The following is a 25,328-nucleotide window of genomic DNA, read 5'->3' as shown; positions in this document are numbered from 1 at the left end:
TTTTTTTTTTTTTTTTTTTTTTTTTTCTCACTGTGTAGCCCAGGCTAGTTTCAAACTCATGGCAATCCTCCTGCCTCAGCCTCCCGAGTGCTGGGATTACAGGCGTGTGCCACCATGCCCAACTCATGCATTCTTATTATCATGTGAAGCCTTGCTTTGGAAAGGTAGAGTTTGGAGTTGAGCTGAAAAGAAAATTTCCCAGACTCTGCTGTCTGAAAGCTGAAAAGCAGAGAGTGGGTATATTAATTACGGAGCTTGGAAAGCAGCACCAAAAACGTTAATTTAAAAACAGTTTTTTATTTTATGAAATAACTATAGGTTCATAAGAGTTGCACCATATAATGCAGAGAGATCTTATATACCTTTTATGCATTTTCCCCCAATGGCAACATTTTTATGTAACTTTAAATATCAAAACCAGAATATTGACCTTGGTATAAGCTACAAACATTATTCAGATTTCATATTTGTGTATGTACTTCTCTGTGCAGCTTATCATATGTGGATTTGTGTAAGCACCAGCAGGAGCTGGTCCTCAGCACAGATGCATGGTGCTCTTTATAGTCACTCCAGTTCACCTCACTCTCCCTGCCCTTTTCTAACCTCTTATTATCTCTGATTTGTTCTCCATCTCTATAATTTTGTCATTTTGAGACTCTTATATAAATAGAATTATATGTTACCTTTGGGGGTTGGCTCTGTTTACCCAGTACCTGTAGCAAGCTGTTTTGTGCTTTACTAGTATTTATCTTTATCCATTCATCTGTTGATGGACGTATAGGCTGCTGCCAAGGATGAGCTATATTATGAATTGTGCTGCTGTAAAACATAGGTATGCATGTGTCACTGTGCCAAGATATCTCTAATTCTTTTGGGACAGTACCTAGAAGAAAATATGATATTTACACAGTGGAGTACTATTCTATCATAAAGAAAGATAACCATAAGTCAGTTTTAGGAACATGGATGCACCTTGAGACCATAATGTTAAGTGAAGTAAATCTGACGCGCAAGCTTAACTATCACATGGTTTTTCTTCGGAAGTAGGGAGATCTTTGCAAATGGGGAGAGGATCAAGAGATGGAGGGAGTGAACAGAAAGAGGATGATTAAAAAAAGGAATCCAGATGTGTTACGTACATTCAGCAGTTCAACAGAAGGATATTTAGATTGTTTTCAAGTTTTTGACTATTGTGAATGAAAGTTATAATTAACATTTGTATCTAGATTTTTGTAAGGACATACATTTATTTCTATAGAATAATCAGGAATGTGATTGATGGAATAGAAGAAAATTGCACAATATATGTAGTGTGGTTCTGTTGCCTGCCTCTCATACACATGTTCACATGTACTTCTGTCTGTATACATATGTGTGTATGTGTATGGTATGATTATATATGTTTTAGAGCATGCAGAGAAAGAAGCTCTGGAAGCCCAGCAACAACAGTTTGCAGCAGGGAGGGAATTGGGAAGAAGCGTGTGGGGGAGGAAGGAGATTTCACTCGTTACATTTCTGTGTTACTTCAGTATTTTACAAGCATGTATTAACTTGTGAATATTCTACAATGTGGATTATTTTGGGATGTTCAGAGCACACATTTATAGTTAAACTATTATGGATGAAACTAGTTAAAATTTCATTTTGCCATCTGTGACATAAAGTTAATAAATATTTTTCCTTAGCATACAGAGCCTAATGAGATACTCAGGGCAGTTTGTGTTTAATCAAAATAGATTTAAGTTAAATAAACCTAATCTCTCCTGCCTTTAATTGTATCTAAAAATTGTTCTGAATAAAAATGAGAAATTAGTTTTGAGAGGCCTTTGTGTGAATACGGTAATGAACTGTTACCCATGTTTTTATTGTTTGGAGGCCTGTTCTCTTCTGTATTTAGCTTTGAGTCTCAACTGTGTTTTAGTTATTTGAAATGGCTTGATAAGTCATGTGTTGACTGACCTAGGAATCTTTAAAAAACCAAACCAAACCAAACCAGATAACCCAATTTATACTCTGGGATATATCTTACAGGTGTCTAGCTACAAACAAACAACCAGAAAACTGCAAAATACAAGTTCAGTGTTCAGGGAATACCTTTACATTTTTGTTTATAAAAAAGTACTTTTACTTTTGCATTCAGTTTTAAAGGATATTTTCAAAATTTCTTGAAATCCTAAGTTGCTGGTTACTGTCTTTTTCAGAATTTTCTTCTGTCTTTCATTGTTTCTGTTTAGAATTTTACCTTTGGTCTTATTGCTGCTTTGGAAGGTTATCTGTCTTTTTCTCTGATTGCTTTTTAAGATTTCTTTGTCTTTAATTTTTGGAAGGCTTACTCTTATGTGTCCAGGTGTTTTTCTTAGTACTGACCCTGCTTCGGGTTTATTGTGCTTTTTGAACCTGTGAGCTACCATTCTTGCTTAAGCTCTTCAAAACTGTTTCTGTTCCATCTGTCTTCATTTTCTGGGACTCCAGTCATATCTGTGTTATACTCTTTCCTTGTGTCTTAAATATATCTTGTCTTCGTTCATGTATTTTCCATTGCTTTTTCTTGTTTCAGTCTATGTATTTTCTGGTTTGTCTTCTAGACTATTAAGCCTCTCTTCAGATATATCTGATCCTTCAAGCCTAATGTTGAGTTTTTAATTGGATTGATTGTATTTTTCAGTTCTAGAATTTTTATCTGATGCTTTTAAAAACATCTCTTGTGGGTGTCTGTTTCCCCTCCCTCCCTCTCTTCCTTGACTCATTAGATTTTTACATGTGATTGTACATGTCAGATAGTACATGTGAAAAATTTATGAAGGCTTTGGATAAGCTTTTAGCTTCTGTAGGCAGTAGTACAACTTAGTCCAATCCTGTTTGAGCTGTTGCAAGTCTGAATTTATGGATTTATAAGGCATTTAATTCTTAGGTCTCCATTAATCTTAGTGTACAGTCATTGGAAGTGTAACTGGATTTTTTTTTTTTCAAACCTGGTACCAGGGATTGAATTTAGGATTTTGCATTTACAAGGCAGGCGTGCCACCCCTGAGCTAAAACCCCTGAACTGGCCTGTGGAACTGTAACTGGAAATTGGAGGTGCCTTGGAGGTTCCTATCTTCTTGGTGGATCCATACTTAATTGTTGTCTACTCAGTATTGTGAGACTTCTGAGAACTGTTTAGCTTTTTAACCTTTTGTTACTACTCTGTGCCTAGCTTCACTTAATCTGTTGCTTGTTACTGAACAAATGCGTTGATGAGTTTAGGGGTCTAGATTTTGGGCTGACTTCTTTTTGCTTTCTTTCTCTGTGGGATTTTGGTTTCTCATGGCCTGACTTATGCTTTTTGCCCCAAGCACCAGTTTTTTGTTTTTGTTTTTTTGGTTTTTTGGTGCTGTCAAACTCGGGTCCTTATGCTTGTGAGGCTGGTGGTGGAACCACTGAGCTACCCCTTCCCCCAAGCACCAGTTTTTGTCTCCCTGTATTTCAAAGCTGTGAGAACTCCTTTGAGTTTGTTTACTGCCTTATTGAAGGTTTCATTTGGCAGCTTTATTAGTCGTTTTTCCCTCAAGCACTTTCCTCTTTTGTCATCCACTATTTACTGCATTACAAATGTGATGGCTGGAGATCGGTAGCTGTGTTTGGAGCACGAGTTGAATTTCAAGGATGGAAGCTTTTAAAGAGGACAAAGAAGAGAAAGTTTGAAGGAGCCCAGGTGGATTCCTGTTGACTTGAAGGTGCCCATGGATGATGTATATCTAGAAGTCCAGTGCCCTACCTGTTATGCCAAGGAGCCACCTACACGATGTTCATGTTGATATCTTAGACAGCACAGCGAGAAAGAAATCAACATCTAGTCTTGTTTTAGCCTCAGTAAGTTTTGTGTTATTCCAAGAGAAATCTAGTACTAATTATTAATAGAGTGAAGATTTAATGAATGGATATGTATTTATTCTTATAATAAGGATCATTGATTTTCAGCATTTTATTTAGTTGTGATACACATTCACTTCAGTGAATAGTTTGTTTTTTGTTTTTATTTTTTGGTACCGGGGATTGAACTTGGGTCCTTCCTTACGTTTGTGAGGCAGGTGGCGGAACCACTGAGCTAAAAATCCCCAGCCTTTTAGCAAATAGTGACTTTGTGAGTGAGTTATCTATTTCTCACGTGCTTGCCCAAATGACATCTCTAATTCAGAAAGGAATTCAAAAATTCAACTTAATGAGAGAAGTGTGATTATACAGATTTGAATTCAAGTATTATTATTGTCAAATTTCCCGAATGATCCCAACAGACTATGCTTGGTAAACTGTGTACAACTTTTTGTGTTCAACAAATATTGCAATTCTTTGTAGCCAGGTTGTGGTTGTAAATTGATAGCTGAATAGGGCAGATAGTAAAAGAGAGAGACGATTGAAAAAAACATTAAGAAATTAGAAATTATATATAGAAAAGTGAAGGAATAAGTCTTAAATGAAACTGAACTTTTCAATTTAAGGCTTTAACAATAGACTTTCTTCTTAGTAATATGACTGTATAAATACTACAATTTTTACTTTTATGGAATAATACTGTTGATAGAAATAGCAAATTAGGAAGGATTGCCTTGCAAGGAAATAAATATTTCATCACTTAATGTTAAGAATACAGTGTTTAATTGACATGTTTCTTATTGGGGTGTGTGTGTATTTTCTGCATAATGTGAATTGTGTCAAATCAATATAAAAGTTTCTTTTTCTTATCTCCATTTTAGATATTATGTCTGGGGTTACACTTAGTTGTGCTCTTGTATAGCAACCCCTATCCATACACAGTATTTCAAGGACTGGCTTGAAACCACTTAGTTGTTATGCTGGTGACAAAATTATGACCACATTGAAAACAGGAATTCAGCATAAAGCAGCATTATTTCCTCATTCTGTGAAGGACTAAGATTAATGTCTTAGGATTTATGGTAGTATCTGTTCACATTTTTACGCCATACACTTAAGGATGACTCATTATTCTGACTCACTTGTTTAAGTTCACTGCAGTCAAAAGCTCTTTTATTCAGCTTTTGCTGCTTCTGTTTTTTAAATTTCTCTAATGAATAGAATTATTGTAGAAAATCTCACATTATTGAATATAACCTTTGTTTTTTCTTCATTGGACTGTATGTGCCACGCCTCAAGGCACACTCAAAGCTACTGATGATAGCTAGTACTTTGTTGTTAGGTATTGGCAGGAAGTGAGAGTTAGTAGTGTGTAAGAGTAGTGAGACAGCAGAAGCATTAATGAATGTATAAATACTGTTTCCTTTAGTGAAAACATCCATTACATAGGAATGTACTATAATTAAGTTGTGGACAGTTAAAGTCTATTCCAGGAAGTACCATCAGGCCTTATCAATGTCTCTTTTTACAAGCATTTGAGGAAGCCCAGATATCTAAAAAAAGTTTTTTTACTAAATGAAATTTAAGGGCAATAATTTAAATTTTAATAATTTAAATCTTAGAATTTATCATAGGATCTAAAATGACAGATGAGTAAACTTGACTGATGACTGAAACTCAGTTCCACTACAATCTGTATAGACATTGACAGATACTTAAATGAGAAGAATGGGGAGTCAAAGGGCCCTGAGTTTGATTTGTGGACCACAACTTAATAGCTATGTAATTTTTGACTTAACCTTTCGAGCTGAGTTTTCTCTTCTTTTACATGTGTCGTCAGGTTTGTGCTCAGGATTAGATCAGGCAGTTCTTAATTTAGTCATTTAATCATTAAGTTTAACAGTCAGGCTCTGGTTGCAGTAGTAAATAAAATGATGCAAACTGATCTGTGAGTCCAGAGAATGCTAAAAACAAGCATGAAACAAAGTAATTACATAGGTTGGTATTTTCTGTGAAGAAAGCCACCAGGGTGCTATAAAACACAACTCCGTAAAGAGATGACTCCCTAGGTTGAAATGGGAAGAGTGTACGAGTCAGCCATGCAAAGGGCGGAGAGGTTACAGACAGAAGGCAGGACACGTGGTGTGGTTCAAGGAAACTAAGGTGAGGTCACTGTATAGGCTATCCCTTAAGATTTTGAAGGAAGCAAGTATGGCATCCTGCATAGTGAGTGCATTAAAACTCACATATGCGTTTTGGAAAGATCCTTAGGCCCTCACTCAGAGCTTGGGGATGATGGATATTTTTACTCTTCACTTAAGTTTAGTTGTTGATTTTTGTGATAGCCTAGAAGTAGCAAATTAGGACATGAATTCCCCCAAACAGGAAGTTTTGGTGTAATAAAATAGAGTGTAAAGTTACCAGTGATTGTTAAAAATATGAAATGATGAAAATCATTCATGTAAGTCATGTAACTGCCATATATATTGAAAAATTCCATCAGGAATCGTAAAAATTCTTATTTTCTGTGTCAGTTTATCCGGGCTGCCAACTTTAGGCAACCACTGATCTGCTTTCTGTTAGTATAATTTTGTGGTTTAAACATTTTATTAAAATGGAACCACACCACATGAGGTCTTTTGTGTTTGAATTCTTTTGTGTTGTTGCCTGTTACTGGCAGTTTTTACCCCTTTGTACATTTATTGGCTCTTATGGTTTATACCTAGATGTGTTCTAAGAGCTTCATCTGCTCAGAGGCAGGAGTGTTGGAAGCACTTGGATCCCGGGGTGTTGTAGCTGACTTTCAGTTAGAAGATGGGTCTAGCTGGGAGAGGCAGGTCATGGGGGTCACGCCCTGAGGCGTTTATCACCCTCTCTGGTCTTCCCTGCCTGCTCTGCTTCCTGGCGATGTGAGGTGAGCAGTTTTCCTCTGCCAGACCCTTCCACCCTGCTGCTTTTGTTGGAAGTGAGATTGCTGGGTAGTGTGATGAAGTTTAATCTCATAAGATGCATCCTTTCTTTTCTAATACGGCCGAACCATTTTTTTTCCTTACTAGTAATGGCCGAGAGTTCTTCCATGTTCTCCACATCCATATCAACTCGTGGAGTTTTCAGTCTTTTTAAAAAATTATGTTCATAGTGATATCTCAAGAAAATTCTGTGCTCTGTTAGTGATACATGATTATCTTTAGGGAAGTGAGTTAGAAATATATTGGAATAACTGTGAGCTTAGCTATAGTCATAAACTAGAAGGACAGTTGGATCAACAGAAGAAAAATCTACTTTTTTTTAGAAAAAGTTTCTACTTTTTTTTTTAGTGGGAAAGAGAAGATAAAGTAATATACACAAAATAAAGTAGCTGCTTTGGGTACTCTGGATTTACATATGAAAAGAGTTTGAAAGGTGAGAGAGAAGGCTTATAACCAATGAGAAATAAAAAAATGTAGGTGCTCTAACAGTGTCAGGAAAGCTCAGACACAGATGAACTAACCTGTGTGAACAGTGCGTAATATAATAACTTACCTTAAAAAAAGTGTGTGTTGGATCCTCAAGACTGAATAGCTGCTATTCACAGGTCATATATTATCAACATGACAGAGAAAGCATGTCAATCCCAGATTCTTTTGTTTCCATCTGCTATGATGACTGTTCTTTTTAAAGATAGAATTATCTTTAAACAGAAAACAGAATGGACAGAATGAGAATTGAAGCCCAAGGTAGATTAGGAAATAATATAGCCTTTAAGTTTAGGTTTTTAGAATTAGCTGAGTTGCAGTCTTAAACTATTTTGGAATAAGTTTGATTAATTAGGGCGGGGATTTAGCTCTGGTTCCACTGCCTGCCTGCGCAAGCACAAGGGCCCGAGTTCAATCCCCAGTACCAAAAAAAAAGTAATGATCAAGTTTGAATAAGTTTTTAAAGTTTAAGATTATAGTGGACAGGGCTGGGGATTTATTCAGTGGTTCCGCTGCCTGCCTTTCAAGCACAAGGTCCCGAGTTTGATCTCTGATACCCCTCAAAAAAGATTATAGTGGACATTTAGTAAATGTTAGCTAACTAACACTTTTCTTTTATAAGGAGGAGACTGAAATTTATAAACCATTGTGAGAAATTATTAAGAATTTTGTAGAATTGGACAAAAGCAAAATCAGAAATGAAGAAAAATTATTAGTGTATAGACTAATTTTGTGGAATGGTGTTTTATTAAATGAATCAGAATGTTGTGAAATTTGCTACTATTGATTTTGGAAAGCTAAGTTTGCATGTGTTTGTAGAGACACACATTCCAGACATAATTCAGTAGGAAAGCCCTTTCTAAAGCATATTATAAATGAAGATAACCACATTTTCCAAAAGATTTATGGTGCTGGGTAACATTTAAAAGGAAGTAAGCAATTAACTTTAATTTTTGTTGGCATGCCAGTGTACTTGCTAAGCATCTTTAACTTTTCAGTCTAGATGTGCTTAGAATTCTGGAAGCACGTAAGCCAAACTGGAGGCTTCTCATAGAAGAAAAATCCAAATTGGCTCTTATTTTTTATAATACTGAAATTAAAATGATCTGAGATTCTAATTAAGTCATTAACTGTTCTGTAGTTTTCTCTCCATATTAGAAACAATTTGCATTGTGCAGTAACATGTCTGGCCTTTGTAATTGTTCTGTATCTTTGAGGGGACTTGTTTCTTTTGCCTTCCGCTTATTTCTAGTGAGGTCCTGTAGTGAGCCTCTCTTATGAGGATTCCTTTATTCATTTGCAAGGTTGTAAGCATCTTCAGGCCAGATATTTTGTTATATGTTTCTTAGTGTGTACTTGCAAAGAGCCTTGCACGTAGGGAGTTTGTGAAATTGTCAAGTATTAATGATTTTATTGGAAATTAAAGGACTTACCAGGTTGCCTGTATTTTAAAAATGGTCACTTAAAGTAAGTTGCCATTAATGTTGATAGTTATGTAATCCCTTTGTCAGCAAATGTATAAAAGCCTTTTTTAAATAAAAGCCCCGGTGGTACCGGGGATCAAACTCCTCAGGATTTTGTGCTTGCAAGGCAGGCGTGGTACCAGGGAGCTAAATCCCTGGCCCGCAGAAGCTCTTTGTTTATATGAATCCCTTACCAACCTTGAAGGTTATATTCTTGAAAAGGACTGTTGTTGCCAGAACTATTGTTGACAATATTGTGGTTGACAAGGTGACCACTGTATGGAAAATAGAAGTTAAAAGGAAAAAATTTCTCTAGAAGTTTCTAAGGGCTTTTAAGTAAACATAAATGAAAGTCCTAAAGAGAGTCATTTCAAAACAACTCAGATTTGTTTCATCTCTGGTAGGTGAATTGATCAGGAAAGTTGTAGTGTGATCTGCTGAGACAGATTCTCTAAATTTTGTTACTTGGCTTGTACTTATTTTTAAAATATTTGAACCAGCCCTTAATAACATAAAATGTAATGTCTTTAGCAATGATATTATCCTTCACTTAAGTTTTCTGGTTTTAGCACACTGCTGACCCATCTGTACATGATTGGGTGATGTGTGTTTCTGGCCTTCTGTTCTGTGTATTAAGAAGGTGGAACAGAGTTGTTTACTCTTCTGCTCATCACATCCTCACTTCTGCCTTCACGGTCTACTGCAGACCTCTTGATTGGTTTTCTTTTGGTAACAGCAGAATAGTTTTGCACTTGGCCAGTTTCTCTTTTAATTTACATTTTCCTTCTTTTAGACAATTAAGAAAGGTAGTATGTAGAGGAAGACATTAAGTCTCCAGAAGTTCAGCTCCCCCTTTAACTTGAGTCTCCTCCACAGTTTTCATCCCTAGGGCTAAGTTAAGGGCACAGGAGAGAAGGTGATATAGAGGAAACAAATGTAACTCCCAACCCGCTAGATGTCAGATATGCTGAGTTCTGTTCCCTAAAATTGACAAATGAATTCTAAAGAATGGAGTGGAGGTTAAGTGGAGAGAGGGGGAGAGAGAGAGAGAGAGAGAGAGAGAGAGCGAGAGAGCGAGCGCTCCTGAGAGATAGGAGGGGACCCAAAAGTGGGTTGCCAACAAGCCCATATCTCAAAGGAAGGTTTTTTTTATGGGGGCAGGCGGGTTGGGGATTGAACTTGGAACCTTGTGCTTTCGAGGCAGGTGGTGGCACCACTGAACCCTCAAAGGAAGTTTAACAGCAAAATCACGAGGTGGGTACAACATGGGTCAAAACTATGATCAACCAATAAGATTACAAATATAGCCATTTAAGTAATGTAATCCCAGCACTGGGGAGGCTGAGGCAGGAGGATTGCTGTGAGTTTGAGACCAGCCTGGGCTACATAATGAGTTCCAGGTCAGTCTCAACTACACAGTGAGACCCTGTCTCAGCCCCCCCACCCCCAAAAAAGTAATATTGATCCAGTGGGGAAGCAGGTCATATAGCAAATGTACATGGAAAAAACAAGGACCATTTTAGAAAGAGGTGAATCAGGAGCCCTTGGTCACCCACTGGGGTAACTGATATTTATCTAGAACTTATTGGATCGGGTGATAGCAATTATCTTATCCCCTGGGGGTATGTTGGCCTGGTCTTTCCTTTTTTGTCTTCAACAGATAAGCCACAGATGTAATGTGGTCCAGTCTTCTGCACTGATTACCTAAAAGGCACCGGCCCCGCTCTCTGCCTATAATATTTCTACCTAGCTTGTCTGTGATGAAGGAAAGGCCCTTTGTGTGCTAGAAGCTGTGTTGGAGTGGTGGGATATCTTCAGTATTTTCTCTAAAAGCAATATTTCTGCTAACACTAACCTTGTAAGTGTTACAGTTTTTATTTTTGTGTTTTGATTAGGTGGCACATGTATATGATAAATAATTTAAGGACTACTGAGGAATGATCATAGGAAAAATAAGTGTTCTTTCCCTTCAACTGCCTAGGAGATTTCCCTACTCCTGTAGGGGCTGTTCTCCCCCAGGCCAGTTACTGATTAACTGCTTGTTTATGTACATCTGTAAGCCCCAACTTTCCAGAATGCTGTTCAGACCTTTGTGCGCTTTCCTCCCCCACTTACATTATACCTTGGGAATGAATCCCTAGCAGTACTTATAAATTTGCTTCATGGCTTTTAGTAGCTGAATTGATAGACATTTATTTGTTTCCAATCTTTTGATGCACTGTAAAGTTGGTCATGCCTATTTACTTCTAAAGGAAGACTTCAGATTACTGTTAGATGCATTCTGTTATTTTAGGAAGTTTAGTCAGTGAATTGGAGACAGTACTTTCTTAGAAATGTTTCCACGTGAGAAGCGTGGCAGATCACTTATTTAAAATGTTTTATAGTCAGTGTCTTCAAAGTATCGTGGTATTTTATGTGGAATTTGGCATAATTCCTCAAGTATAGCATTTTTTCCCCCAATGTGACTTTAAAGAGTTTTACTTTTTTTCTGCTGTGTAAAAATTTCATTTTGATCTGATTGAACTTTGCATATAAGGTTTTGGCCGTGTGAATTGAGGGTAGGGCAATGGATTAGGAAAGGAACGAATAGGTACTCGTAGAATCAGAATAAGGTTTACCTGGGATCCAGTGGCGCCCTTTCCCTCTTCTGTCATAGTCAGTTAGTTATATTAAAGATTATCCTAAATGTGAGAGTACAAATTTCTTTGGGAATTACATTCTATTGCTTTTTTTCCTTTTTTCAAATTATTCACTATTGGGAGGGCAGCATCTGTTATAGATTATATAGATTTTTAATATTGAAAGGAAAAGTATTTGGTTGTGATTAGATTTGTATTTTTGGTTTGTTTGTTTGTTTTTTGGTACCGGGGATCGAACTCAGGACCTTGCACTTACAAGGTAGTTGGCAAAACCACTGAGCTAAAGCCCTGGACCTGTTTTTAACTTTTTTTTTTTGAGAAGAATTTGCATCATTTAAAAAAGTTTAAAATTACCATTATTTTATTCAATTCTTAATGATGAGTGAATTTTGGTGAATTTCATTTCAGCTTTTTTCCCCGATTTTTTTATTATTATTTTTTTTTTCCAGAGTAGGTTGATGACTTATTGTTAGGTGTTGGTATAATTTTAGGCTTCAGATGTACCGTTCTGGTGAGATCCAACATTTAAGACATCTATAAATCAGTCATATCTAGGAGAGGTGATGTGTTATTTTAGCAAATCCCCCAATTCAAGAATACTTTTAAGATAGTACTATATAGGTTTTTTTGGACATTGTTTTGCTCCTTTTGGGTCTTAGCCCCCTATAGACTTGTGTTTTGCGCTGGTGAGTAGAGAGAAAACAGCTATTCTGTCAAGAACTAGGTGGAGAGCCAGCTTCACTCACTACTTCATTGATTCCTTCCATACGCACAATGTAAGATTAAATTTACACCTTGAGAAAACAACTATTGTTACATATTATGGGCTCAGAGGACCTCGTATTCAAAGTGTATGCACGGAAAAGAATTACTGCAAAATATTGAAGAAAAAAGCAACAGGTAAAAGAAAACATGAAGGAAAGCTATATAGGCAGTGAGTTTCAAGACTAAAGAAAAATTTTACATTGTTAAATAGAGGTGAGATGCTAAAGAAAAGATCTTCTTGGGCTGGGGATTTAGCTCAGTGGTGCCACACCTGCCTTGCAAACTCAAGATCCTGAGTTTGGTCTCTGGTACTGAGGAAAAAGAAGAAAAGGTCTCCTTCTATGAGGTCTTTCCCCAACATCCCTGGCCAGTATCAGTTTCTGCCTCTTGTGTTCTCTTGGAATGTTGCATGTACTTTTCTTAAAGCACCTGTCCTTTCTCTTTTCCTTGTTGGTCTGGAGCTAAGATAGGCAGGCATTCCTAGTCTCAGCTGTTTTGTTCCACTGCATGGCTTTACTGCCTGGCTGACCCTCTGTAAGTCCTGCTGAGTAAGCATGGTAGATCAGTTACAGCTCCTTTTAGAAATATCTTTAAAAATTTGTCTCAGTGTAGAGCTAAGGAGATTTTATTACCTACCTTTCTGGTAATCAGCAAAAATGAAGATTAATTTCTTGGTCCTAGACAGTTATTTATTGAAGATATAGTAATAGTAATGTACTATTAGTAGTACTTTGCTGGTTTTTCACTAATTCAGCTTGAAAATTCTTATATCTTCATAGTTGAATAAGCCAACAATTAAGAATTTGTGAATTATCTATTCTTCTTTTAAAGTATGCATAATATTAAAATGACATTAAAATGGAAATAGCACAATAATTTTAGTAATAGATGTTGTATGAAGCAGCTGTGCCTCCATTGAAGCAGTGATGTAATAAATTCTTTCCCCACCCTTTAGCTTTGTGAACAGTGTCTCTTTTGCTTTATGAAGATGTCTTTGTCAGGGAAATAATAAAATATTTGTGCAGTATTTAGAGTTAACAAATATTTGCCTTGAAGAATGTATTATATATTTTAAAAGATGTTGAAAAGTGAAAGACTGGAGTTTATAAATAGAGTATAAATCAGACAAAACAAAACACACTGCAGGAGGGCCCTTTTTGGGAAGCTTATGATTCCTTGTTTCTTGCCCAGTGTCTTGCATTTGATAGGTAGTAAAACATTTTTTAAAAAACTCTTTATTATATCTAGTGGTATTAAAAACAATATTGAGTTTAACCCTGGAAATATCTAAGTTTAACTCTGCAAATTTTTTGCTTACTTGTTTTACTAGGAAAATGCATTTTATGTCCTTAAAACTCCATAGCAGTTACATACTACCAGTGGAGTAAAAAGCCTTGGAAACTTGGGTATCTCAAAGTGTAGAGGAATAAATAATTTTGAGAAGTCATTGCTTTCAGATCTAGGGAGATTTTTTCTTTTTATTGAAGTGGAATATTCACTTGCAACACAATTGGAATGTGTTGGCTTGCACACCCTAAAATCATCTAGCCTGTTTACCGGTTACTGTGTGCTGGTTTCTCGGTGGCTTATTATTTATTAATTTGGAAATACACAAACACATTCTCATCAACCCCAGCTCCAAATTTTGTGGCATTGTGTGCAGGAGCATAGATTTTGGTGTGTGTTTGAATTGAGACTCTCACACTAATATTGACTTAGGTTGCTCTACTACTAAGGTCCATTTCTTTGTCATCTATGAAATGAACAACTGATGATAGATGTATTACAGACAGCTAAATTAGATAGAAATACAATAGACAGGCACACAGTGTTGAGCCTCCAAGAGAGTCAGGAGAAAGGTGAAACAGTACAATTTCGGCTGGAGACACATCAGTTAGGGGCCCAAGCCTCAATACAACCACTAAAGGACCAGGCCTACATACTTGCCAAGGGCTAAGATGAGTGATAACACCTAGTCTAGTAAAGTCCAGATAGGCATCAATCACCTCAGTGAGTGACCAGGACCCCCAGACCCTTCATCTACCTGAGAAGTAGATGACCTACCTGACAAGTTTGTTTTTTTTCCCTCTGCTCTTGCTACGTGACTTGCTTCCCTATTACCTAAACAGCTGTGCTTTGTAACCTTATTGGTCGATCATAGCTTTCACCCACATGGCTTTTGCTCTATAAAAACTTGCTCGTGGTGCCCTTGCAAGCACAAGGACCCGAGTTCAATCCCCAGTACCAAAAAAAAAAAAAAAAAAAAAAAAAAAATCTTCCTTGTAAAGTGGGGTCCACCCAGTCGGGACCACTCCTGCCTCTCAGTAGCTATCCTTTCACTAAATATTTCCTGCTTTTAACCTCCATTGTTCCTAGAATTCATTTTCAATTGCAGAGAACATAAAATCAGAATCAGGCATCTAAAAGGTTGTGAGATATGATAGTTTCATATTTCATCTTATATGTTTTGTATATAAACTATAAAAGGAAATAGGGTTGTTTGAATATTAAGTGAGATAATATATGTACCTAGTGTAGTTACTGCTGGATAGTAAAAGCTAAACAAATGAGAACTATAACAGGCACCTGTTATTCCCGTGTAGTCTTCCTTTTTCTTGCAGCTTTTCTGGCTTTTTATCAGAAACACCCCTTTGGTGTCCCGTTGACTTGAGGGTATTTCCTCCTCTCTTGCCCTTATTTAATTAATACTACTTTGAGGATCCTTGTTGACAGATTTTCTTGACAAACTTTGGTTTATTTGCTTCTCATTTTGTGTATTCAAAGATCATGCAGAGTGATTAACAACACCCTCGAGTCTTTTGCCTTTGTTGGAATGCCACTCCTAGGACTTAAAAATTATGTGATCTTTGCAGGTTAATTAACCTAATAATTTTCTTGTCTCTTTAGTGAATAATGATACCTGCCTCCTACTTTGATGTGAATTAAATAAGATACTATACAGAAGAGATTATATTATACAGAATAAATGCTAGCTCTTAAATTGCTGCTTAATTTAGTCTCCTGATGAATGACTATCATACTTGTTTAGTACTTTTGATATTTGTTATGTAAAACAAATCTTATACAAACTAGACAAACAACAATGTTAACACATTAGTGACAGTGTAACAGAATACATATATTCAGCACATGTACAGATATGACATGCTTATATATATAAAATGTTCCCTTGAATCTTTCTTTTTCTTTTTTTTTTGTACCAGGGATCAAATTCAGGTTCTTGTGCTTGCAAGGCAAGTGGAGGAACTACTGAGCTACCCCCTCCCGGATTTATTAGGTGAGGTGTGTTGAAAGCACCTGTAAGTTACGAGAATTTCGTGATATTGTGCTTGGAGCTAATGGAACTTTAAAAAAGTAATAAGTGACAGTTTCAGTGTGGTGTGAACACTTTTATTATATCCTATTCAGTGCTATAGATGAATACAAGAGACATTCAAGGACCAAGCAATACTTATGTAACTCAAGCATGATAATATCTTTTTCTTATGTGCTTCTCAGTTGTAATATTGTTCTTATTTGTGTCATTTTGGGCACAGTTTGACTTTTATGTATAATAATTTTATTTAAAGTGTAGAAAAGTTAACCTTGGGTTGAAAGATAGGGGTTGCCAAATTGTCTGTGGAATTAGTCATTTACTTCTAGGGAATGGTCTATAAATTCTCTTCTAGTCCCTTTGTCATATATTTAGCCGATAAGAATTTATTATAGTTTCTTTATTTCTTGTTAACATCTACTGGACCAAATTCAACATGAACTTTTATTGTAATGAATATAACTGTACATGATTATAGTTTTGAATGACCTGGGAAGAGAGTTGTGAAAAGTAAGTAAATGAAAGTAGATTCAACAGAATTCTTTCTGTAATTATGGAAATTTAGAAGGCAATTAATTTAGTATCAACTAGAATCATAAAGTATTTTAATGATGTTAAATTTGGTATCCCTTTGGTGAGTATTGTGTCACATTTTTGCACGTTTTCATCATTGCCTATGATTATCCTAAAATACAATTTAAAACATCATAGATGAGTATACTTGCCTATGATCATGAGGAATACCACATATAAATTGTTCTTAGATTCTTTAAAACATTATTGATCTGCAATTTGCACAAGTAATTGACAATTTCATGAGATTAGAAGCCTACAGGAATCCAGAGAATACAAGTGTTAAGAGTTCATAGATTTGTTTCTAAGGAAAGAATTGTAAAGACCAGTGACAGTAAGAGGAACTACAGTACAGTCAGTTACTTATACTTGAAGCAGGGCAGCCTGGATTTAAATCCTGCTCTGTAGGTTACTTTCCATATGGCTGATATTACTGTACTTAACCTCTCCACCCCTCTATCCTCCCCTTGTAAATTGGGGGATAGTCATAAAACTAACGTAGCAAGTTGTTAGGATTAAGTGAGTTTATGCATGTTATATATCTGGCTCCTATCTGGCAAATAGTAAACTCAATAAACAGTTTGTAAAATATCCAATATAAGTTTTTACAGACCAGTCCTGTGCCATCTATTAAAGTAATCATTCTACTGGAAATGCAGCTAAAGTGCAAACTTGAGTTTGTCAGCACCTTAGGTGAGTTAAAGTGAGTAGAATGACTCATGTGTTTGTCTCGGTTTTAAGTATGTGTTGTTGGCAATGTGTCATTCCACTCTGCCGTCAAATTGGGGATTGACTTATATTCAAGTTAGTAATTACGTTTTCACATCAGTTGTAATGGCATTTAAGTATAGTTATATCACTTCATATACTTTTTTTTTTTTGGTAGTAGGGCTTGAACTCGGGTCCTTGTACTTGCAAGGCAGGCAGCGGAACCGCTGAGCTAAATTCCCGGCTCTCACTTCATACACGTTTTGTCTGTGACTTCTCTTATACTGACACTCATACTAAATGTAGGAGTTACTAGTCTGATTTGGGGGATTCCTGAAAGTCAGGAGAGATACTGTTTCTTCACTAAGAAGTAAGGCACAGGAGATAAACGTCTCTTCTGTTGGCTGATTGGAGGTGAAAGGTACTGTCATCTTGCTTGACTTACTGGATGCCTACTAACTCAGCCAGGCTACTGCCCCAGTGTCCCACTAAGCACAGGTGCCCTCCTCTGTGGAGAGTGGCATTGAGAGCATGTGCCCAGAGACAGGAAAGAGAAAGCAGGAGCAGGCCCTTCTTTCAGACCCTTGAACCCCTGGCCTTGGTACTTTGGATTGAACTCAGAGCCTTGGCACTGAGTTCCCCAGCCTCTCGTCTGTGTTTTGTTTTGAGACAGCTAAGCTGCACTGGGTAGGCTTGAACTTGGATTCCCATGCCTCAGCCTCCCAGAGTGCTGGGATTTCAGGTGTGCTTCACCACGCCCAGCTGCAGACCCTTGACTGCTCTGTTGGGGGAAAGGATGTGGGGAGTGAGAGGAGAGCTCTGAGTGTTGCTGACTGATGGCTGCACGTGTGGACTTGACACAGCCAAGAGGACAGAGCCTTTCGGTAAAGAAAGTGAGGCTAAAGACTGGGTAAAGGTAAAGGAGAGGAGCCCGCAGAGGTGTGTGTTGGAACACAGACAAGTTTCTGGTGTCCTTTGTTGTCTTAGGGCCTCTACTTTATGGCTTCTCAATATTCAGAAGTGCTAATGCAAAAACTAAGAATTTTTAGCAAAGTGTACTTGTTCAGTGATGCTATGCCCATGAGTCTAATTTTAAACATACATAGGTATATGAAATATTTACTTCGTTGAATAATTAACTTTCAGTAACCTGCTTTATCTTGTTAAGAAATTTTTAGTGAGCACTTATCCTGTGCTTGGCATTGTGATCAGTACAGTACTAGAAAATGGATAAGATGTGTAAGAGATACTGTCCTTTGTGGACATTATAGTTTAATAGAAGAGACAAGTTAATAAATATACTCAAAAAATGTTCTGTGAGGGAGGGAGAGTGAGAAAGGAAGGGACAAAAAAAGCAAAAATAGAAGAAAAAATGGAAACAAAACTTGTACATCAGGAGGGGAGGGTCTTGGGGAGGTGGGATAAAATAAAATTTAATAAAAAATAAAACAGCAAAATAAAGAACATGTTCTAGGTACCATTGTGGAAATACAGTAGATCAAAAGATCCACTGACTAGTTCTACTTTTATGGCAACCGGTAATGGTGAGAAGGAGCAGTCCCACAATTCAGGTTTTGATTAAATTTGAGAAATAACAGTGCTTTTCTGTATTATAATGAGTCTGTGAACAGTTATCTTTAGAATTTTAAAAGTTCCTTTGTTTCTTCTTTTAGAAATTGGGAAGCAAGTAATAAAGCCTACTCAGGAAATGTTAAAAGTATAACTTAGTTTTTTTAGTTGTAGAAATATTAAATACATACCTGATGCTATGTGCTTGTATGAGGTATTGGTAATTGCTTTGATCTTAGTGATCTTCTTTAAAATATATGCTTGCTTTTTGTACATGGAGGAAAGGAGGGGATGGGAAAAAAAGAGCTATCATGTACAGGTGTAAATTCCCTATGATGAGTGTTGATTATGTATGTCTAACATGTACCAATAAATGTTTTGCTGTTAAAAATATATATGCTTACAAATAAAACAAATAACCTACCAATAATACATGCTTGACCTTTTTATTTGCAGGAGGGCAGGACATGGAGAGTTGTAGGGATTGTGGTAAGAAAACGGAGGTGGCAGCTGGAATCTGATTGGAAGGGAAGTTATTTGAGCACTAGCATTGCAAATGCATTTAGAAAAGAAAATCTGCAAATATAGCGCACTTGCTGCTCTTTGGCCCTGGTAGTTCTGTACAAGGCCTTACGGTCGCTATGACTAGACAAGGAAGCCAAGCTGGTAGAACTTTGCTATGTCCCTTACCATACTCAGTCACTCTGCTTGCTTACCAGTTGGGCTTCTAATTGGAATTTATTTGAAGAATATATTCTGCAAATTTAAGGGAAAATTTAAAACTATTCATTTAAAACATGATATAATGAAAATACTGATAATGCTGATAGATCATTTGTATGCTGATAATTAAAAGTTAATATTAAAAAAGCTGAGATTTGTTTCTTTTGAATGATTTTGGTTTTTTGAGACAGGGTCTCACTATGTAATTGAGACTGACCTGGAACTCACTATGTAGCCCAGGCTGGTCTTGAACTCACAGTGATCTTCCTGCCTCAGCCTCCCCAATGCTGGGATTACAGGCATGTGCCACCACTCCCGGCTTCTTTTGGATGATTTTGTTTTTATCAGATACTACGTATTAAATTGGAAAATATGAAAATGTGTATGAAAAACTTGTTTTGGAGAGGAAATTTAATCATCTCTAAAGCTTTTGAGTTTATTGTACTTGTTCTTTCTATATCTAATATTCATAAGACCTCCTTTTTGTTACAATTATTTGGTTTTTTTTTTAGTTTTTTTTAGGTCTTGAACACAGTGATCTTCCTGCCTCAGCCTCCCCAATGCTGGGATTACAGGCATGTGCCACCACTCCCGGCTTCTTTTGGATGATTTTGTTTTTATCAGATACTACGTATTAAATTGGAAAATATGAAAATGTGTATGAAAAACTTGTTTTGGAGAGGAAATTTAATCATCTCTAAAGCTTTTGAGTTTATTGTACTTGTTCTTTCTATATCTAATATTCATAAGACCTCCTTTTTGTTACAATTATTTGGTTTTTTTTTTAGTTTTTTTTTTTTTACTTTTTGGTATGGGGATTGAACTCAGGACCTTGCACTTGCAAGACAGGCACTGGAACCACTGATCTAAATCCCTGGCCCTGTACTATTTTTATAATTGTAGCTGTGATTAGGATCTTTTGTTGTTGTTTACCAAGAAAGAAGGGAAAAAGCCAAATGATTTTTAAAGATTCATACACTAGTTGGGAGAGGATGGAGGAATTAAATATTTTTTGAGGTTTTTTCATTTTTGAAAATATGCTTGTATACCTGGTAAGGGGTTAAGTGGCAGGAGGAGGTCCTAGATTAGTTCTTTTCTATCATTTCTCTGCCCTTTGTCTAAGATCAAGTGTAGTTCTTTTCAGATGACCACAAGGCTTGAGATAGCCCAGAATACTATTTCAGAACAAGTCTACCTCAGAGGGGGATAGGTGTATCTGCCCTTTAGGTGTCCGTATTTCATTTCATCTTGCTCAGAGTCTCTCTTTCTCTTAGGCTAAATGGTCTTCTCTGATGGTGACTGCTTTGCTTTGGATATTAGGTACTGTTTTCCTCTCTGCAGCAGCTACTTTATTGGTAGTTTTTCAGCTTGCCTTTAATCATTATTGCCTTTTAAGCTCTTTACCTTATAATGCTTCATCTTTAATTTCCATTGCAAAAAATGTGTATATGAAAACATGAGGATTGTTAAATAGTACAGAGAGTGTTTTTGGTAGGTAACAGTAGTTGGTTCTAGGAAGGAGGCTTATGTTTGGAATGAGTTGTGTGTGTGGGCAGATCAGGGTTCAATTTTGGACACTGTATTTGATTCAGATATTAATAACCACTAAACTTACATAAACAATAATTGCAATATAATTTAGTCTGAAATATTATTTTAATTAATCCTAATGTTCAATATTTCAAAGTCTAACACATTCACTTTTCTCTTATACCATCCAGGTCACTGCCATACCCCTTTGTACTTTACTCCATACTTGGACACCATACCTTTCTCATTGTGTTCTCTGCTTGTGAGATTTCTAATAGTTTTGTTTTTGTTTTTTTTGGTACTGGGGATCAAACTGGGGACCTCGTGCTTGCAAGGCAGGTGGCAGAACCACTGAGCTAAATCCCCAATCCTTTCATAGTTTTTTTAATCTTTTGTGTGTGTGTGTGAGGGGCTTTTACTATATTGCTAACAGTGTCTGTGATCTGTATGTTGCTTTGAATTTACTTGCTTCATGAAGATACTTTGTATTACCTATTAGAGTGTAGACTGGTTGTTTTCTAAGCACTGAAATATTGGGCACCTGGAAATGTCTAATGGTTTATTAGCTTTCTGTCACTGGGACTAAATCCTGACATATAAAATTTAAAGGAAGAAAGGTTTCTTTTGGCTTCTAGTTTTAGAGGTTTCAGTCTGCTGTTGGCTGGCTCCAAGTCAGAAACAGAATGGTGGAGAAAAGCTGCCCATCTCATGGGTGCCAGGAAGCAGAAAGTAGAGGATAAATATACCAGGGACAGCATGTACCCTTCAGAGGGTAACTGCCTTCCTTCAGTTGGGCTCCACTTCCTGTAAGTCCATTCAGCCGTGAACTCATCAGTGGGTCAGTCTGCTTATGAGATTAGTCCTCTCACAGTGCAGTTACCTTTCTGGGTCCCACAGTATTAAGTGCTGGGGAGCACTTAGTATTTAGACTATAACATATGGCCTCTTGTGACAGTGGAATATGTGTCTGCCTCTGGTTTTATTAGAGAAAATTATTCTAACACTTAATAAAAGGATGAGGAAGATTTTATTTAAGAATATGGAAATAAGTGTCAAGACTATCACAGTAGAGAAGAGAGGTTGGGCCCAACTGACACACAAGGACAAGGATTTGTGAATAGAGGTAAGAGGGTGGTGAGTGGATGAAAAATTACTAAAAGGAGAACAGTGTAACAGGATTCTTGCTGAAGGCAGGCCAGGGAAATCAGATACCAGGGGTGGGAGATGAGGATTCTGACCAACTATCAGGGTGATCAGATGCCATGTGTTGGGGGATCTTCATCAAGGTGACTTAGCAGGCAGGATTCAAACAGCGGGGTTAGGTAGGCTGAAGGCAGGACAGCCGAAGTTAAGGAAGAGAGGGCTCAAAGAGAGGACATTGTGTTTTTCCTTGTATGTTCCTATTTCTTTCCCCCAAAGAAGTATTACACAGGAGGCATACCTTGAATCCTTATGTCTTCATGCTGTGAAACAAATAACAATAAACTTAGTGACTTTAAACAACACAAATTTATTCTTCTGTAGTTCAGGAAGTCAGATAGGCCAAAGCCAAGGTATTGACAAGGCTGGTTCCTTCCAGAGCTGCAAGGGAAGAACATGTTTTCTTGGCTTTTTCATAGGTTTTGAGGATTAGGATGTGGACATTTTTTTTCCCTTAGAGGGGAGGATCATTATTTAGCTGACTATACTTTTTAATAGCTAAAAGTATTTTTATTTTTCCTCATATATGTTCATATTTTTTTTCTCAGAACTTTGCAAACTGTGCTTTGCAGTATTCTAACAAGTAAGTTTAATGCCAGTTTGGATTCTCATTTCTTGGATATGACTTGAAATTTTTTCCTTTCTCTGTGCTTCTGTGATCTTTTGCTTTTTGTTAAATATTACAAGTGGCTTAAACTGAGCATAAATTTAATTTATTAATTACAGTTGAGTGTAATTAATGTTCACAGGCATGCTTCAAACAAAACTATTACTTTTGCAAAATTACTTCTACATTTGTAGATCCCTGCCCATTTAAGGACTACAGTAACTGGAAGAAGGAAAGAAAAAAAAAAAAAAAGAACAGGGGCTGGGGATTTAGCTCAACGGTTTGGTGGCCTGCCTTGCAAGCGCAAGGACCGGAGTTCAATCCCTGCCCCCCCCAAAAAAGAACAAAATTAAACAGTGCCATCCTATAGTACTGATATATATTGTTTCATGAAATATTTGTTTTCCTTTTTTATTTCTTAAATTTTGGTATGGGGGATTGAACCCAGAGCCTTGTGCTTGCCAGACAGGCAGTGTGCTGCTGAGTTACATCTCTGGCCCTATGGGTTTGCTTTTCGGTGTGTGGTATGTTAAAAATGTTCAGAACCCACTACTGTAGTTTGTTTACTTACTGTCTGAGTCGGTGACTGAAATTTTTACATTCAAAATTATCATTAGCTGGGGACTCTGGCGCATACCTGTAATCTCAGCATTGAGGGGGCGGAAGCAGGACGATGTCAAGTTCAAGTCCCACCCGGGCAATTTAGTGAGACCCTGTCTCAAAAAAGAAAAAAAAGCTGGGATATAGCTCAGCAGTAGAGTACCCCTGGATTCAGTCCATACCATTAAAAATTTTATCATTAGAATTGTGGTAAGATATAAAATATATTTGAGAACATTCCTGCTTACCTTTAACAGATGAAATAAAGTTTTCTTTGTTTCCAAGTTTATTAAAAGTACTAAGGATGTGGCTAATTTTGAAGCACTACATTAGGGCATATTATGAAGCTGTCTGGTTAAAGCCCCTGTTTGTTATTAAATGGAATGCAGGGTGTGGGCTGGTGTGGCTCATAGTTGAGATTTACCCCGAAAGACATGTTTTCACCCTCAACAAATATCATCTTTGTTCTGATATCTGCAGTGCATATAACCACAGCAAGGTCCTTTTTCACCCTTGGAAAAAAAAAAGACAGAATACATCTCAGACTTAAGATTTCTTGTACTTGTTCACAAAGAATTTAAAGAGGAGTTAGCTGCCTTACACTTTTTTGGTTATAATTAGTTGGAGAATATGTGAGGTACCACCTAAGAGTCTTGGTGTGCTCAAGAATCACAACGTAATAATGAAATCTTGGAATACATAGGTTACTCTATGAGGACTGACACAACTCTCAGTTCCAAAGTCTGGACTGATTATCCAGCAAAAGGTAAAGTACTTTTAAAACTTGATATTATTTTATATATTTAACACTTTATCTGTCAAAATCTGTACTAGGAAAAATGATCTGTCCATTCTATTTTGTTGGATTGAATTCGATATTTAGTAACTTTGTATTTACTTGGGGTTAATTTAGCAGCATTAAAAAAGCTTTACATAAAAAGTTATTATTTTCTTCCATAAATTTGTGTCCAAACGTATTTTTCTGTATACTTGAGCATTAAACTAACATCTTTGTGATGTAAGAAGGCTGATATTTAGAGCAGTTGTACCACATTTCTTCCAGATGGTTTTATTTTTAAGGATAGGAACTTTTTCTTCGGCTACAATTATGTAACAACCACATTGAGTTATACTTTAATTACCATAATATTTTGGCAATGTATAGTATTGTACTTTAAACCACATTTTTACAGATATACTTTTAAATTACAGATTTATCACAAGAGTATAAAGATACAATGTGAATTTATTCCATAAAGCTCTCATTAAATTTTAATTTGATAGAAATTTGTGACATTTGACGAAAGTATCCAACAACACAGCTGTCATTGCTTAGTAGGTGCCTAGAACTTTGTGCATACTTGCAGACACAAGATAGCTGCTGGTGTCAGTGTTTTAGGGTAAAATCTTTGTTCTTTCAGTGAAGTTTCTAAATAAGCAATTAGAATGCATTCAGAGGAACTATGAGTAGTACAGTTAATACGTTTCTCAGCTACAGATCAGACAGTAAGAACCCTGCATAAAGTTACTACTTTGTCCTCTACAGATGATTACCTTACAGTGTGGATTAATAAATTTCACTTGGGTGCTGGGATGTAGCTTAGCAGCACTGTGCCTGCCAAGCACCAGGTCCTGCGTTTGATGCCTGGTACTGGAAAAAAAAAATCATATTGGGAAAGATTGGCATTTCTGTTTCATCTCTCTTTTTTTTTTTTTGTGGTACCGGGGATCGAACTCGGGTCCTTGCGCTTGCGAGGCAGGCCACCGAATCACTGAGCTAGATCCCTGGCCCTCTGTTTCATCTGTTAAAAGAAGCAAATTTAGATTTATTTCACAAAATTATTTTGGCTTTAAATCCAGTCTCTTTTTAGAATACATTCATTAATATAAAATTTTCTTATCATGGAGAAATACAGGGATAAAAAATTTCTAAGTAAATTTGGGGATTGAGTGTTGTTATTGATTAGAATCAGCTGTTCTACTGAGGTTAATATATATGATCTTTTTCTCAGAAATCAGGAAACAATTTTATCTAATTCTAGTAGACTCTCTGTTACATTGGTTAGATTCTTCTTGGAGCTCTAGCCTGACAATGATCTGAGTAAAGCTCTTGCAGTTTGCTCTGGTTTTTTTAGGATGCTCAGCATCTTCAATTCCTAACTCCATGTGGTTTCCAGTTCTTGCTTTTATACTTTTAAACTTCTCATTGTTATGTTTGAAATATGGGTAAGACTCATAGAACTGGTAGGGAGGAATAAAGAATTGGTATTTTAAAAAAAATTCCAAGAAAACACCCATCTGTAGAATTTC

At 36.6% G+C, this 25,328-nt stretch overlaps 1 protein-coding gene across 5 annotated transcripts in view; it reads left to right on the top strand.

The window, feature by feature from the left end:
- Usp6nl (USP6 N-terminal like) overlaps positions 1–25,328 on the top strand; it is a 131,580-nt gene that overhangs the window by 47,260 nt on the left and 58,992 nt on the right. Inside the window, exon 1 of one of the 5 annotated variants that reach the window (XM_033761824.1) lies at positions 23,593–23,784. The exons of the other annotated variants lie outside the window; for them this stretch is intronic. Within the exon in view, the coding sequence (XP_033617715.1) occupies positions 23,730–23,784 (55 nt within the window). The 5' untranslated portion in view covers positions 23,593–23,729. Of the gene's footprint in view, positions 1–23,592; positions 23,785–25,328 lie in introns of those variants that run through there. 5 annotated transcript variants of the gene reach the window in all.

Source organism: Fukomys damarensis, unplaced genomic scaffold (genome assembly GCF_012274545.1).
Source record: "Fukomys damarensis isolate Sample0158 unplaced genomic scaffold, DMR_v1.0_HiC HiC_scaffold_10, whole genome shotgun sequence".
Taxonomy (NCBI): Eukaryota; Metazoa; Chordata; class Mammalia; order Rodentia; family Bathyergidae; genus Fukomys; species Fukomys damarensis.
The sequence above is the reverse complement of the archived record's forward strand: the minus strand, read 5'-3'. Positions and strand labels throughout refer to the sequence as shown.